This window comes from Rhipicephalus sanguineus, chromosome 6 (genome assembly GCF_013339695.2).
Source record: "Rhipicephalus sanguineus isolate Rsan-2018 chromosome 6, BIME_Rsan_1.4, whole genome shotgun sequence".
Classification (NCBI taxonomy): Eukaryota; Metazoa; Arthropoda; class Arachnida; order Ixodida; family Ixodidae; genus Rhipicephalus; species Rhipicephalus sanguineus.
In genome coordinates, this window is record NC_051181.1 from 60889957 (window position 1) to 60904596 (window position 14640).

A 14640-nucleotide genomic window follows, 5' to 3' on the forward strand; every position below is an offset into this window, starting at 1 on the left:
TACAGGAGGTTTTCAGGGCCCTAGATTGGGAAGAGTAAGGGATAAGAGTTAATGGAGAGTATCTCAGTAACCTACGATTCGCTGATGACATTGCATTGATGAGTAACGCGGGAGACGAATTGCAGCTCATGATTACTGAACTGGATACGGAAAGTAGAAGAGTAGGTCTGAAAATTAATATGCATAAAACTAAAGTAATGTGGAACAATCTTGGCAGAGACCGCACTTTGCGATAGGTGGCGAGACACTGGAAGTTGTAAAGGAGTACGTCTACTTAGGACAGGTAGTAACCGCGGAGCCGAACCATGAGAGTGAAATAACTAGAAGAATAAGGATGGGTAGGGGCTCATTCGGCAAGCATTATCAAATCATGAATGGTAATCTACCACTATCCCTCAAGAGGAAGGTATATAACAGCTGCATCTTACCGGTACTTACCTACGGAGCAGAAACCTGGAGACTTACAAAGAGGGTTCAACTTAAATTGAGGACGACGCAGCGAGCGATGGAAAGGAAAATGATAGGTGTAACCTTAAGAGACAGGAAGAGAGCAGAGTGGGTCAGGGAACAAACGGGGGTTAAGGACATCATAGTTGAAATCAAGAAGAAGAAATGGATATGGGCCGGGCACGTAGCACGTCGGCAGGATAACCGGTGGTCATTAAGGGTAACTGACTGGATTCCAAGAGATGGCAAACGCGTGAGGGGGAGACAGAAAATTAGGTGGGTAGATGAGATTAAGAAGTTTGCAGGTATTACGTGGCAGCAGAAAGCACAGGACCGGGTTGATTGAGAGGCCTTTGCCCTGCAGTGGGCGTAGACAGGCTGATGATGATGATGATGATTCACTCTACAACAAGAAGCGCACGCGACAATAACCCATTCTGGCTCACGTGCTAAACTCACGTTATCCTTCCGGTCTGTCGAGAGGCAGAGGGCGTACTTTTCCATTTTTCTTGACCACGAGTATCCAACCCAGTTCTCACCCATCTGCTGGTTGGGCACGACCATGGCCCCTGTAAGTGCGTAACATACTGTCATTTACACGCGACATCCCTGCTTCTTGTGTTGCTGCTGCTTAACCAGCTCGTACAACTGCACTGAGTCCAAATTAGAACAGATTTTTGAGATGAAAAACACTTCACTTTGAGCAGGATTTGTTTACGTGTACTTGTTTCGTAGAGAAGATCATAAGTAGTAATTGTGATGTGCGATATGCACTTAACATTGTGCTGACCTCTCAATCGCAAATGAAAAAGAAGCTACCTTCAATTCCTATAGTATGGTGGTATGTTTCGGAGCGAAGAAAATGACACGACGCAAAACCCCTTAGCAAAACCCCTTAGACCCGCAAAACCCCTTAGCACCCCTTCGAGCAGGGCGGGCAGCAATGTTCGGGAAGCATCGCGATTGTTTTAAATACTTCAGACTTCTTCCTTCTTCACTGTCATGATTACGCGGCAATATGCTGCATGATATGGCCTCCTTAAAGCTCTACACATTTATTTTGTCAAAGTAACTTGATTGCTTTACTACCTCGTAGTTCTTTTACGCTTATTTACACAACGTTTTGTTGCCAGGGGGCAATCTTAAATGGGGAAGTTGAGCTTTCTCATGATATTGGCTTAAATTTGAAATGTGAAATCAACATTGAACAGGAAAACAAAGGCATCTCAATTTTGTTACCAGCTCAACTGCCTGAAAACGGTGGATTTCAACTGACAAAATCTAGTCAATCGTATGTACCTAGAAGCCACTTTATGTACATGCAACTACTGCCAAATGCGACAGAGCAGACCGCATAACACTTGTGCTAACGGCGGTTACAACTGTCAATGTAGCCAGTGTTTTCATCTAGACATGTAGGCTCAGAGAGCTCTCTGGAAGGACTGGCAGGAAACTTTCTGTTTTTTCATGGCTGGTGTTAAATATTTAAGTGCACCATTTTTAACTTACAGACTGAAAAGTGGGATACTTTAATAAGAACCTCACCGCCAATGACTTCTGTCGTCCATGATTTTTTTTCCGGCTTGCTTGCATGCTCATTGCTGGCACATTTTTTGGAATGTTTCTTTACGCATACGGAATACCTGGAATTTCATTGGTTTAAGCTTGGAGCTCTGTCCTGTCCGTCTTTTTTTGTTAAAGGTACCGCTAGAAAATTCATTGCGGCTACAAGGGTGGACTATGGCTCACACGTCTGACATTCAAGGTATTCATAATGTTGCAGCACAGCGACATTTTCAATTTTGTCTTTGTATATATTCATTCAGACAGCACACAACGTCAGTGCTATATTGGTTTCACGAGGCTGTGGGAGGCCGAATAGCAGGCGGCCGAGAGCCAATATCGGGAATATTCGGCTAGGTTTGCCGCGGTCCAGCCAATATCGGCAGAGCCAATGGCTTTCGTCGGCAAATATATGGCCAGTTTTGCCGTTGTTCAGCCTATGTCGGCTCAGCCGTCGGCTTTCACCGACAAAGATTGGGCCACTTTTTCTGTTATTCAAACAATGTAAAGATCAACCACAGTCTTTTACCGGCGATATTCGGCATTTTTGCCCCCTGTCTGCGCTCGACATGATAATTAGGATAAATAACGATTATCGAAATTCTATGTATTTACTCGATGTATCAATCAGACATCGAGCATCCTACATATGCAGTTCGTTGCCGGAACATCACGCGTGGGTGCTTCCGAGTAATTTTGTTCGTGTGCTTTTTTTTCATAAGCACAGGAGGCAAAAAACAATATGTCGGAACGACTAATACATGTATATCGTAAACGCCGCCACCATTATGATGTAATAGAGCGTTAGGCGCTGGGCTGCTGGTCGCCTAAGCTGCAGAATGCCTCCACATGAATTGGTGTATTAGCAAAAATAAGAAAGTGCCTGCATTGTATCGTGGAAATGCCTTACGTACGATTTGGGGCACAGAGTATCACCGACTGAATAACTTTATTCTGTCTTAAACTTCTGCTATGACACTTTTTTACCCCAAAAGGTGGCCTTCAGAACAATGAGTGGCATTTGGTGCTCAGTTCGATGACCAGTTATTGAACGCTATGAGAATGTCGAAACTTTATGACACCTACCGTTCATTTCATGGACCAAATTCCAAGTACTTCAACGTCGTAAGTGCTTTTGGCAATGGTCGGTCGACTTGCAAAATACATCTAGCATCAGGATTCGCCGAAATATTCCCGCAATAATGCTTTTAGCGGAGGAAGTTTACTGCAAATACTGGTTCTGTGCATAAACGAAACCTGACGTTACATTATATGCTTTACTGTATGATTTACATCCTTTCAGGCGCTGGCTGTGGCACGAGTGCTCATAAACCGAGCGCATAGTTTCATACCCGTGTGTGTACACGTATTTACACACGTTTTGTTGCGATCAAGCGTAACAAGCCCATTTGCTTCAGTGATGCCACTTAATCTGACATTGCGAAAGTAGTAAAGTCTCAACAGGCCCATTTCTTGGTGAGAGAGCTAGTTCACTGATTGATAAAATGGTCATGACGCAAAAACCACGGGGGTGAAATGGGAACGATAACTGACCAACACGGGGGCCACGCGTTTGTCATTTCGTGTCTTCACATCGTTCCAAGTGAAAATCTCTTTCATCGAGTGCTTCCCACGTGTTTTTAGAGGCAGTTTCATTCAATATTATTAATATTATCGCGCGTGAAGTGCCATAAAAATGTTGTTGCAACTTGGTGCACGCAAAGTATTCATGAAGGGACACGTTGTAACATGAGATACACTGAAAATTCGACGAGCGCCTTTCTAAAACGGCATGCCACTTAGACGACATGCTGGGGGAAACGCACGCCATTGTTGGAGGCTAAGCCGTGCTCTAAAGAGGGGAGAATTACGGTTTTTTCATCTGCTTCCACATGAACCCCTCCCCCCCCCCCCTCTTTAAGGCTTATTGTCGCAAAACTCTCGTGGCAAGGCAGGGAGAGTAGCCGTCCCGACGGAGGGATGATAGTTGTTGCGAGAGCAGGTTTTTTAACTACGGCTGGCAGGATACTCCGGCCAGCAGAATTCTTCAAGAAGTGTCGGTGTGTAGACATGCGCGGCGGAAAGGCGAAATCGCGAGATGGATACGCGGCAGGATCTCGGCAGTGTTTTCGGCATGAGCAACCAGTAGCACCGTGCTTCCACACTGGAATCACTCGCCTCATATAGACACGTGTTGACTGCTCTTACGTCTTTACAAGATTTTTGTTATCTATTCTATTGGCGCGTCTAGGATTGACCATCCCTTTTTGTGTAACCTGTTGCTGTGGTGCGCTTGCTTTTCTAAGTGCGAAGCATCTCTTATCGACCTTCTGCGACTTTAAGCGTATCTATCTATCTATCTATCTATCTATCTATCTATCTATCTATCTATCTATCTATCTATCTATCTATCTATCTATCTATCTATCTATCTATCTATCTATCCGCCTGCGACTTTGTGCTCTCCTAGCCATTCCATTATTGAGATGTGTACCAAAAACGCTATGACATAACATGACTGTATGACGAACATAAATGACAGATCATATCATGATAGTCGTGACACGCATGTCATGAGCGCCATTATTTACATGCCACAGCCTTGGGGCTACTGTGGCCGTTTCGTTATTCGATACCTACCAAAATTCATATGGCCTGACAATAGTGCCTAAAAAACATACATGACAGGTCCCATCATGCAAATCATGACGCGCATGTCATGTACAGCATTATTTACACGACATGGTGTCGGGGCGCTCGCGGTCGTTTATATTAGATGGATATATATGAAAATTGGTGCGACGAGACATTTCTGTATGGCGAACGTAAATGACCGGTGACAACATGAAACTCATGACATGCAAGTCATGTACATCATTATTGTCACGTGGTCGTGACGTTAACGAAGACAGCAGTCGGCGTTTGCAGGATGAAACTGTTTATTTGGCCGAACTTGTGGCCGGAAAATGAGAACTAGAACTACAGCAATACACGCTGTACAATGATAGCGGCGAACAGGGCGTCGTCCGTCGATCAACTGACAAGCGGTCACGTGCGTCGGCTTTTATACAGGCGCTATCGAACTTTCCAGCAATATCGCTGATGGCGGCGTTATCTCTAGACAAAGCTGGAACATTCGCGTGCGGGGCGCAATCTTAACAAACCGATCTACTACAATCGCGACGCTTCTAGAACACTACTTCGCGGACAGCGTCGAGCGTTGATAACCGTCCCTGCCGGTCAAACCCGAATACATCAAAACAAGACAAGAAGTGGGCGTGGCATTGCCCCCCTCTGAAAAGCATCTTGTGAAAGAACATAGAAGAGAGAGAAAAAAAACAAGTGTTTCACAAATAAATTACAATAACAAAGGAAAAAAAAATAGAGTCCCCAGGCTCGCTAACGCGCAAAAAACGGCTTAAGGCGCACGACATGGACGACTTCAGGTCGCGCACGGCGCCGCTGAGAGTTCGTAATGCCGTCAGGGACAACCTCATAGTCGAGTGCGCCGAGGCGTCGAAGTACCCTGTACGGTCCGAAGTATCGTCGAAGAAGCTTCTCACTAAGTCCTCGTCGGCGTATTGGCGTCCATACCCATACACGGTCACCGGGTTGGTATTCCATGTGGCGTCGGCGAAGGTTGTAGCGGCGGCTGTCAGTCGTCTGCTGGTTCTTGATCCGTAAGCGGGCGAGCTGTCGTGCTTCTTCGGCGCGCTGTAGGTAGGTGGTCACGTCGATGTTTTCCTCGTCGGTCACGTTTGGTAGCATGGCGTCGAGCGTCGTTGCCGGGCTCCGTCCGTAGACCAACTTGTATGGCGTCATCTGCGTCGTTTCCTGTACGGCCGTGTTGTACGCGAAGGTCACGTACGGAAGGATGGCGTCCCACGTCTTGTGTTCGACGTCGACGTACATGGCCAGCATGTCGGCGATGGTCTTATTTAGACGCTCGGTGAGGCCGTTGGTCTGTGGGTGGTACGCGGTGGTGCGGCGGTGGCTTGTGTGGCTGTATTCCAAGATCGCCTGAGTCAGGTCAGCCGTGAACGCCGTACCTCTGTCGGTGATGAGAACCTCTGGGGCGCCGTGTCGAAAGACGATGTTCTCAACGAAGAACTTGGCTACCTCAGCGGCACTAGCTTTGGGCAGGGCTTTTGTTTCGGCGTAGCGGGTGAGGTAGTCGGTAGCCACGACGATCCATTTATTTCCGCAAGTCGACGTTGGGAACGGCCCCAGGAGGTCCATCCCGATCTGCTGGAATGGTCGCCGAGGAGGCTCGATCGGCTGAAGGAAGCCTGCTGGTCTTGTGGGCGGTGTCTTCCGTCGCTGACAGTCTCGGCACGTCCTTACGTAGCGAGTGACGTCGGCGGCAAGGCGCGGCCAGTAGTACTTTTCTTGTACTCGTGCGAGCGTTCGGGAAAGTCCGAGGTGTCCAGCCGTTGGGTCGTCGTGCAGGGCATGCAAAATTTCTGGTCGCAGTCCCGAAGGTACAACGATAAGGTAGCTGGCTCGGGCCGGAGTGAAGTTCTTCTTTACGAGGACGTTGTTTTTCATGGAAAATGATGCCAATCCTCGCCTGAATACTTTTGGGACAACGATGGTCCTGCCCTCCAGGTATTCCACTAGACCCTTCAGTTCCGGGTCGGCTCGCTGTCGTTCGGCCAAGTCTTCGGTACTTATGGCTCCCAAGAAGCTGTCATCATCCTGGTCGTCGGGCGTTGGTGGGTCGACGGGGGCACGAGACAAGCAGTCGGCGTCGGAGTGTTTCCTTCCGGACTTGTACACGACAGTAACGTCAAATTCTTGAAGTCTTAGACTCCACCGTGCGAGGCGACCTGAAGGGTCCTTCAAGTTAGCTAGCCAACACAAGGCGTGATGGTCGCTCACAACTTTGAAGGGCCTGCCGTAGAGGTAGGGGCGAAACTTTGACGTAGACCAGATGATGGCGAGGCACTCCTTTTCTGTTGTGGAATAGTTCACCTCTGCTTTAGACAGCGACCGGCTAGCATAACTGATAACCCTTTCCAGTCCGCCCGTCCGCTGCACAAGGACGGCGCCGAGTCCTATGCTGCTTGCATCGGTGTGAATCTCCGTATCGGCGTATTCGTCGAAATGCGCAAGTATCGGAGGTGTCTGCAGGCGTCGTTTCAGTTCATGAAATGCGTCGACTTGCGCTGTTTGCCACCTGAATTCGACGTCGGTCTTCGTGAGCTGCGTTAGTGGCTCGGCGATACGTGAAAAGTCTTTGACAAAGCGTCTGTAATAGGCGCACAAGCCGAGAAATCGGCGCACGGCCTTCTTGTCGGTGGGTGGCGGGAAAGCGGCGATGGCAGCTGTTTTCTGCGGGTCTGGGAGCACTCCAGTCTTGCTGATCACGTGACCCAAAAACAAGAGCTCCTCGTACGCGAAGCGGCACTTTTCTGGCTTCAGGGTGAGCCCGGAGTTCTTGATTGCTTGAAGTACGGATTGAAGTCGCTGGAGGTGTTCGTCGAAGTTCGAGGAATACCCAATGACGTCGTCCAAGTAAACAAGGCAAGTCTGCCACTTCAAGCCAGCTAATACAGTATCCATGACTCGTTGGAAAGTCGCAGGTGCCGAGCAAAGACCGAAAGGCATGACCTTGAACTCGAACAGGCCGTCCGGTGTTATAAAGGCGGTCTTTTCTCGGTCTCTCTCGTCGACTTCAATTTGCCAGTAGCCGGTCTTGAGGTCCATCGACGAAAAGTAATTCGTGTTGTGGAGTCGATCCAGGGTGTCGTCTATCCGTGGGAGAGGGTACACGTCCTTCTTTGTGATTTTGTTCAGGCGACGATAATCGACGCAGAAACGTAGGGTCCCATCCTTCTTCTTCACTAACACCACGGGAGACGCCCACGGGCTGTTGGACGGCTGGATGATGTCGTCGTGTAGCATTTCATCAACTTGTTTCTTAACGGCCTCCCGTTCCCGCGTCCAAACCCGGTAGGGACTCTGACGGAGTGGTCGAGCATTTTCTTCTGTTATGATGCGGTGCTTAGCAAGGGGCGTTTGTCGGACCCGCGATGAGGACGAGAAACAGTCCCTGTATTCCTGCAGAAGGCGTCGAAGCTGTTGCTGTTGGCGAGCGGGAAGACTTGGGTTTACGTCGAAGGGTGGCTCAGGGATCGTCGTCGTAGCTTCGTCAGAATCCGAAAATGCAAACGCATCGCTGACGGCCGAGATTTCTTCGGTGTATGCAATCGTCGTGCCCCTGCTCAGGTGTCTGTATTCCTGGCTGAAGTTCGTTAGCATCACGGTTCCTTTTCCTTCATGCAACCGAGCAATGCCCCTTGCGACGCAAATGTCACGATCTAGCAGCAAACGCTGATCGCTCTCGATGACACCTTCGATGTCTTCAGCTTTTTCGGTGCCGACGGAAATAATGACGCTGGAACGCGGCGGAATGGTCACCTGCTCTTCTATCACATTCAATGCATGGTTCCCTGGCGTCACGCGGGGTGGGAGCGCTTTATCTGAGGTTAGTGTTATCGACTCGGACCTCAGGTCGATGACGGCGCCGTGTTCACTTAGGAAGTCCATTCCAAGTATTGCATGCCTGGAGCAGTTTTGTAGGATTACAAAGCTCGCAGGATAAGTCCGGTTATTGATGGTGACTCTCGCCGTGCAGACACCAATCGGCGTTATCAGATGGCCTCCAGCGGTGCGGATTTCGGGGCCTTCCCAAGCGGTCTTAACCTTCTTCAGCTTCGCGGCGAATGGTCCACTGATGACAGAATAGTCGGCTCCGGTGTCGACGAGAGCTGTGACGTTGTGGCAGTCGATAAGGACGTCGAGGTCGCTAGTTCGTCGTCTTGCATTGCAGTTAGGTCGTGGCGTCGGGTCACGGCTACGTCGGTTTGTTCCTCTGCCTCCCCGTTGCGTTGTCAGGTCCACTTCGGTCCGCGAGGCTTCGTCGTCAGGGCTCTGTCTGGTTCGCGTCGGGTCTTCAAGGTTTCGTCGTGGCGTCGTCGTCGGCGGCGGAGGATCTTCGATGTTTCGTCGTACAGCAACCGCACCTCCATCGGTTGCTGCCCTTAGTTTTCCGGATACGGGCTAGGCGACCGGCCCCGGAACGGGCCAGTGTACTGGCGGCGTTGGGGAGAGGCGTTGCGGCCTGGCGACGGCGATCGGGAAGGTCCTCGGGGGGTCCAATGCGCTCCTGCCAGATAGTCGGCGATGTCACGTGGTCGTTCACCCTGCTGTGGACGCGGCGCGTCGATGGCGAACCCACGCAGTCCCATCCGTCGATACTGGCAGCGGCGGTAGGTGTGGCCAGCTTCTCCGCAGTGGTAGCAGAGTGGACGATGGTCGGGGGCGCGCCAAACGTCGGTCTTCCTCGGCGTGTATCGCTGGCCGGTTGGCGGGCGGTATGGCGTCGGTGGTGGCGGCGGTGGTGCCTGGCGGCGGAACTGCTGGGGCGGCGCGGCGTCATGACGCGGGCGAGGAGGGGGGGCGTTGTGTCGGGCTGCAGCAGCATAACTCATTGCTTGAAGCTGCGGCGGTGCCGGCTGAGGAACACCCAGTGACTCTTTGATTTCCTCGCGGACAATGTCTGCGATGGAATCCACTTGAGGCTGCGGCGAAGGTAACAGCTTGCGCAGCTCCTCCCGCACGATCGCTCGGATGGTTTCGCGCAAGTCGTCGGTGGCTAGTTAGTGTACTTCGGAATAGGTTGCAGACAGCGGAGAGCGGTTGTACTGTTTCGTCCGCATGTCCAATGTCTTTTGAATAGTCGTAGCCTCGGTGAGGAATTCGGCGACCGTCGTGGGCGGGTTGCGGACAAGTCCCGCGAAAAGTTCTTGTTTGACACCCCGCATGAGCAGGCGAACTTTTTTGTCTTCCGCCATCGCAGCGTCGGCCTGACGGAAAAGTCGAGTCATCTCTTCCGTGAAGATGGTGACGTTTTCGTTTGGCAGCTGCACCCGGGTCTCCAGCAAAGAAGCGGCTCTTTCCCTGCGGACGACGCTTGTGAACGTGTGCAGGAATGCGCTGCGGAAAAGATCCCAGGTCTGCATCGAGGACTCCCGATTCTCAAACCAGGTTCTGGCCGCGTCTTCGAGGTAAAAGTACACGTGACGCAGCTTGTCTTCATTGGTCCAGTTGTTAAAGGCGGCGACACGGTCGTATGTTTCAAGCCAGGTCTCCGGGTCTTCAAACGACGACCTGCGGAAGGTTGGCGGCTCCTTGGGATGCCGAAGAAGGATCGGCGCAGGCTGCACGGGGTCGGTCATCGTCGCTGCGGTGGGTGTTGGGACCTGGGGCTGCCTGGTTTTTTCGGGAAGGAGCCCGTGCTCTGGCTGCAGTCCCTTCTGCCTGCGGCTTGTTCGACGATCCGGGTTCTCCTTGCCGTCGTCCTCGTCGCGGCTTGGGCTTGGGTCAGCGCTTCGCGGGGGCGTCCGGATCATGGAAGAAGCAGCACCTCCACCAGATGTCACGTGGTCGTGACGTTAACGAAGACAGCAGTCGGCGTTTGCAGGATGAAACTGTTTATTTGGCCGAACTTGTGGCCGGAAAATGAGAACTAGAACTACAGCAATACACGCTGTACAATGGTAGCGGTGAACAGGGCGTCGTCCGTCGATCAACTGACAAGCGGTCACGCGCGTCGGCTTTTATACAGGCGCTATCGAACTTTCCGGCAATATCGCTGGTGGCGGCGTTATCTCTAGACAAGGCTGGAACATTCGCGTGCGGGGCGCAATCTTAACAAACCGATCTACTACAATCGCGACGCTTCTAGAACACTACTTCGCGGACAGCGTCGAGCGTTGATAACCGTCCCTGCCGGTCAAACCCGAATACATCAAAACAAGACAAGAAGTGGGCGTGGCATTATTTACATGACACGCTCATGGTGCGCTCACGGCAGGCTTCCTAGCTTGATATACACCAAAATTCTTACGGCGTGACATGGCTGTATGACGGACATAGCTGACAGCTGACAACATGAAAATCACGACATGCATGTCATGTAGAGCACCATTTACATGCCACGCCCATGATGGACTCTTGGCCGGTTCGCAACTTTGATAATGCCGCATGGCTTCCTGTGTGGGAACCACGCGTGGAAGAGAAAGAAGTTCCGACTGAAACACTTCTTGACCTAACCAGCCCAACGCGCAGAACAACGCAACGTTGTCGCCATAAGTGCGAGAAGATTGGTGGAGGTGCTGGGTACGACGACTCACGACTCACCCCATGGACAAGACCACCCAGTAGCCGGAACACAAGCCCTGTGCCCGTGAACACTCCAGTTCACAGACCAAGCCGCCGCCAACGAGGCTTACCACCGGCGACACCGGAACAGGCTACTGACACAGTGACAATGACTTCGCCTCAAGCCGCCATGGAAGTTCCTACGTCTTCTAGGCCGATCTACTGCACCATTCAGAACCCGCTGATCCCTAGTCCCTTTCACGGAGAGCTGTTTGAAGAGTGGATGACTGGCTGAGTGAGTTTGAACGTGTCGCAGTGATCCATTACTGGGATGACGCCACAAAGCTCCGCAACATCTATTCCTGCTTAAAGGACGGCGCAAGAACATGGTTCTTGAACAGAGCTGATGTCTTGACATCCTGGCACGAGTTCCAGCATCGCCTCTTGGAGACCGACAGGAGTCCCGACCACCGCGAACGTGCTGAGCGTGCACTGCAAGCACGCATTAAGATGCCGAACGAGACCGTCACGATGTACGTGGAGGACATGACACGGCTTTTCAAGCAAGCGGATTCTGCAATGCCAGAAGAAAAAAAGCTGCGCTACCTTGTGCGAGGTGTGACGGAGCAGCGTTTTACTGGTCTGGTGCGGAGTCCTCCAAAGAGTGTAGCTGAGTTTCTGACTGAAGCCACAACAATGGATAAAGTACTTCACCAGCGGTCTGCCCTATTCGACCGGCAAGTGAATACCGCATCATCTCCTTTACCTGGCGTGAAGTGGCAAATGTGCCTTGTATACCTCGACCATGTGGTCATCTTTTCTGAGAGCTTCGAAGAACATCTGAAGCGCCTATGAACGGTTTAGGAAGCCATTCGTTCTGCTGAACTCACGCTGAAACCCCAGAAGTGCCATTTCGGCTATGGAGAGCTGAAATTGCTGGGACATGTCGTGAGTGCGGATGGAGTTCGGCCCGATCCAGACAAAACTGCAGCTGCCGCTGCCTTCCCTGTTCCGTCAGACAAAAGAGCAATGCGACGTTTCCTCGGCTTGTGTGCTTATTATCGTCGATTCGTTGCCAAGGCGTAAGTGCGGGCTAGTTGGTATTCCGTTTCAAATTGCGGTTACAGCGCAGGGGAAGACACGAGACAGGGACCGACGAAGACGAGCGCTGTCTTCAGCACTCGTCTTCGTCGGTCCCTGTCTCGTGTCTTCTCCTGCGCTGTAACCGCAATTCATTGCCAACTTCTCGAAGATAGCCGAACCGCTCACGCGACACACCCGAGATGATGTACCGTTTGTCTGGACTACAGAACAAGAGGCAGCTTTCGCAGAGTTACGGCAGCGAATGCGAACATCACCTGTTCTAGATCACTTTGACGAGGACGCTGCTACTGACGTACGCAAAGATGCCAGCAACGTCGGACTTGGTGCTGTCCTTGTACAACGACGCGGCGGCGTTGAGCATGTCATCGCTTACGCCAGTGGTACACTCTCCCGAGCCGAGTTACACTACTCTACTTCAGAAAAGGAATGCCTCGCAGTCGTATGGGCGACGGCAAAGTTCTGACTTTGCCTCTACGGCCGTCCCTTCAAAGTGGTGACCGATCATCACTCGCTGTGCGAGCTGGCCAATCTCAGAGATCCGTCTGGCCGTGTCGCTCGATGGAGCTTGCGCTTGCAGGAGTTGGACATCACGATTGTGTACAGGTCTGGGCGCAAACACGAAGATGCCGACGCGCTTTCTCGAGCACCTGTGGGGCATCTTGATATGGACTTAGAGGAGGCCGATGCTTTTCTCGGAGCAGTCAGTGATTCTGACTTCATGTCAAGACAGCGAGCAGATCAAGAATTGCGCCCTGTTATCAATTCCCACGTTCCTCGACACATCGCTCGCGAGAAGATGCATCGTTTACAAGAAAAAAGCACGAGGTAGCAACAAAGCTGTTCTCCTCGTGTCCCAGCCGACATGCGTGATGACGTCCTCCTTGCGTGCCACGATAAGCCCACGTCAAGACACTTAGGCTACTCACGGACTCTTGCCAGAATGCGCCAGCAGTACTACTGGCTACGACTATCGGCTAGCGTATACCGCTACGTGGAAGGCTGCCGCGAGTTCCAGCGTAGCAAGACGCCACCTGTGAAACCCGCAGGTCTTCTCCACCCGATCGCACCACCGCGGACATCATTCGACCTTGTGGGAATGGACCTTCTAGGAACCTTCCCTTTGTCGTCCACCCGAAAAAAAATGGATTATAGTGGCAACCGATTACTTGACCCGTTATGCTGAGACAAAGGCGTTACCCCGCGAAGAACTTGGCACCTGAAGTCGCCAAGTTCTTCGTGCACCACATCGCCCTACGGCATGGTGCGCCGTCATGTGTCATTACGGACAGAGGGACGTCATTTACGGCACAAATAATGGAAGTCATTTTCAAACTGAGCTGGAAACGTCACCGAAAAACAACAGCTTACCATCCACAAACAAATGGACTGACGGAAAGGCTTAACATTACCACAGCAGACATGCTGTCAATGTATGTACGTGGACGTACACCACAAAACCTGGGACGAGATTCTGCCATACATCACGTTTGCGTACAGCACGGCAACGCAGGAAACAACACGATTTTCACCTTTCCGCCTTGTTTACGGACGAACGTGCAAACCATGCTCGATGCTATGTTTGCCTGCGAGAATAGCAATGAACTTTCTCCAGACGCCGAGCAATCAACACTGTACGCCGAAGAAGCTCGTCAAGTGGCTCGCGTGAACATCAGTCACCAACAAGATGCAGATGCGCGAAGTTACAACCTTCACCGTCGATATGTCGCCTACCACCCTGGCGACCTAGTGTAGGTGTGGACACCTATCCAACGACCATGCTTGCGTGAATAACTTCTGAGCTGTTATTTCGGACCGTACAATGTTCTCCAACTTGTCAGTGACCTTACCTACCAAGCATTTCCGGACGGCGCACTGTCTTCACGTCGACAACTTCGGCCCGAAACCGTGCACGTCGTACGACTCAAGCCGTACTGCACACAGTAGCCCTTGTGCTTTTGTGCTACTTTTGCTTCCATGTGACAGTGATTTATTTTTAAAAGCTTTTTGTTCTCTTGTGTTTTTTTTTATTTTTCCTTTCCTGTTTGCGCATGGCGCAAGTGTCAGTGCGTCACCCTTATTTTCTCTGCGGTTGCTGGTATTCACTCTGTGGTTCTCTGCGGCTGCAAGTGTTGCAGTTATTTTTTTTTTCCTTTACAAGCATCGAGTCGGTGCTTTTCAAAGGGGGACTAATGCCGCATGGTTTCGTGTGTGGGAACCACGCGTGGAAGAGAAAAGTTCGGACTGAGCCGCTTCTTGGCCTAACCAGCCCAACGCGCACAACAAAGCAAGGTTGTCGTCATAAGTGTGAAAATATACACCGAAATTAGTATTGTGCGATGCGACTATATGAAGCACATA

At 51.2% G+C, this 14640-nt stretch overlaps 1 protein-coding gene across 1 annotated transcript in view; it reads right to left on the reverse strand.

Moving 5' to 3' along the window:
• LOC119395816 (uncharacterized) overlaps positions 1–14640 on the reverse strand; it is a 67768-nt gene that overhangs the window by 27063 nt on the left and 26065 nt on the right. Inside the window, exon 4 of the mRNA XM_037662820.2 lies at positions 907–1016. Coding sequence (XP_037518748.2) covers positions 907–1016 — 110 coding nt within the window. The remainder of the gene's footprint in view (positions 1–906; positions 1017–14640) is intronic.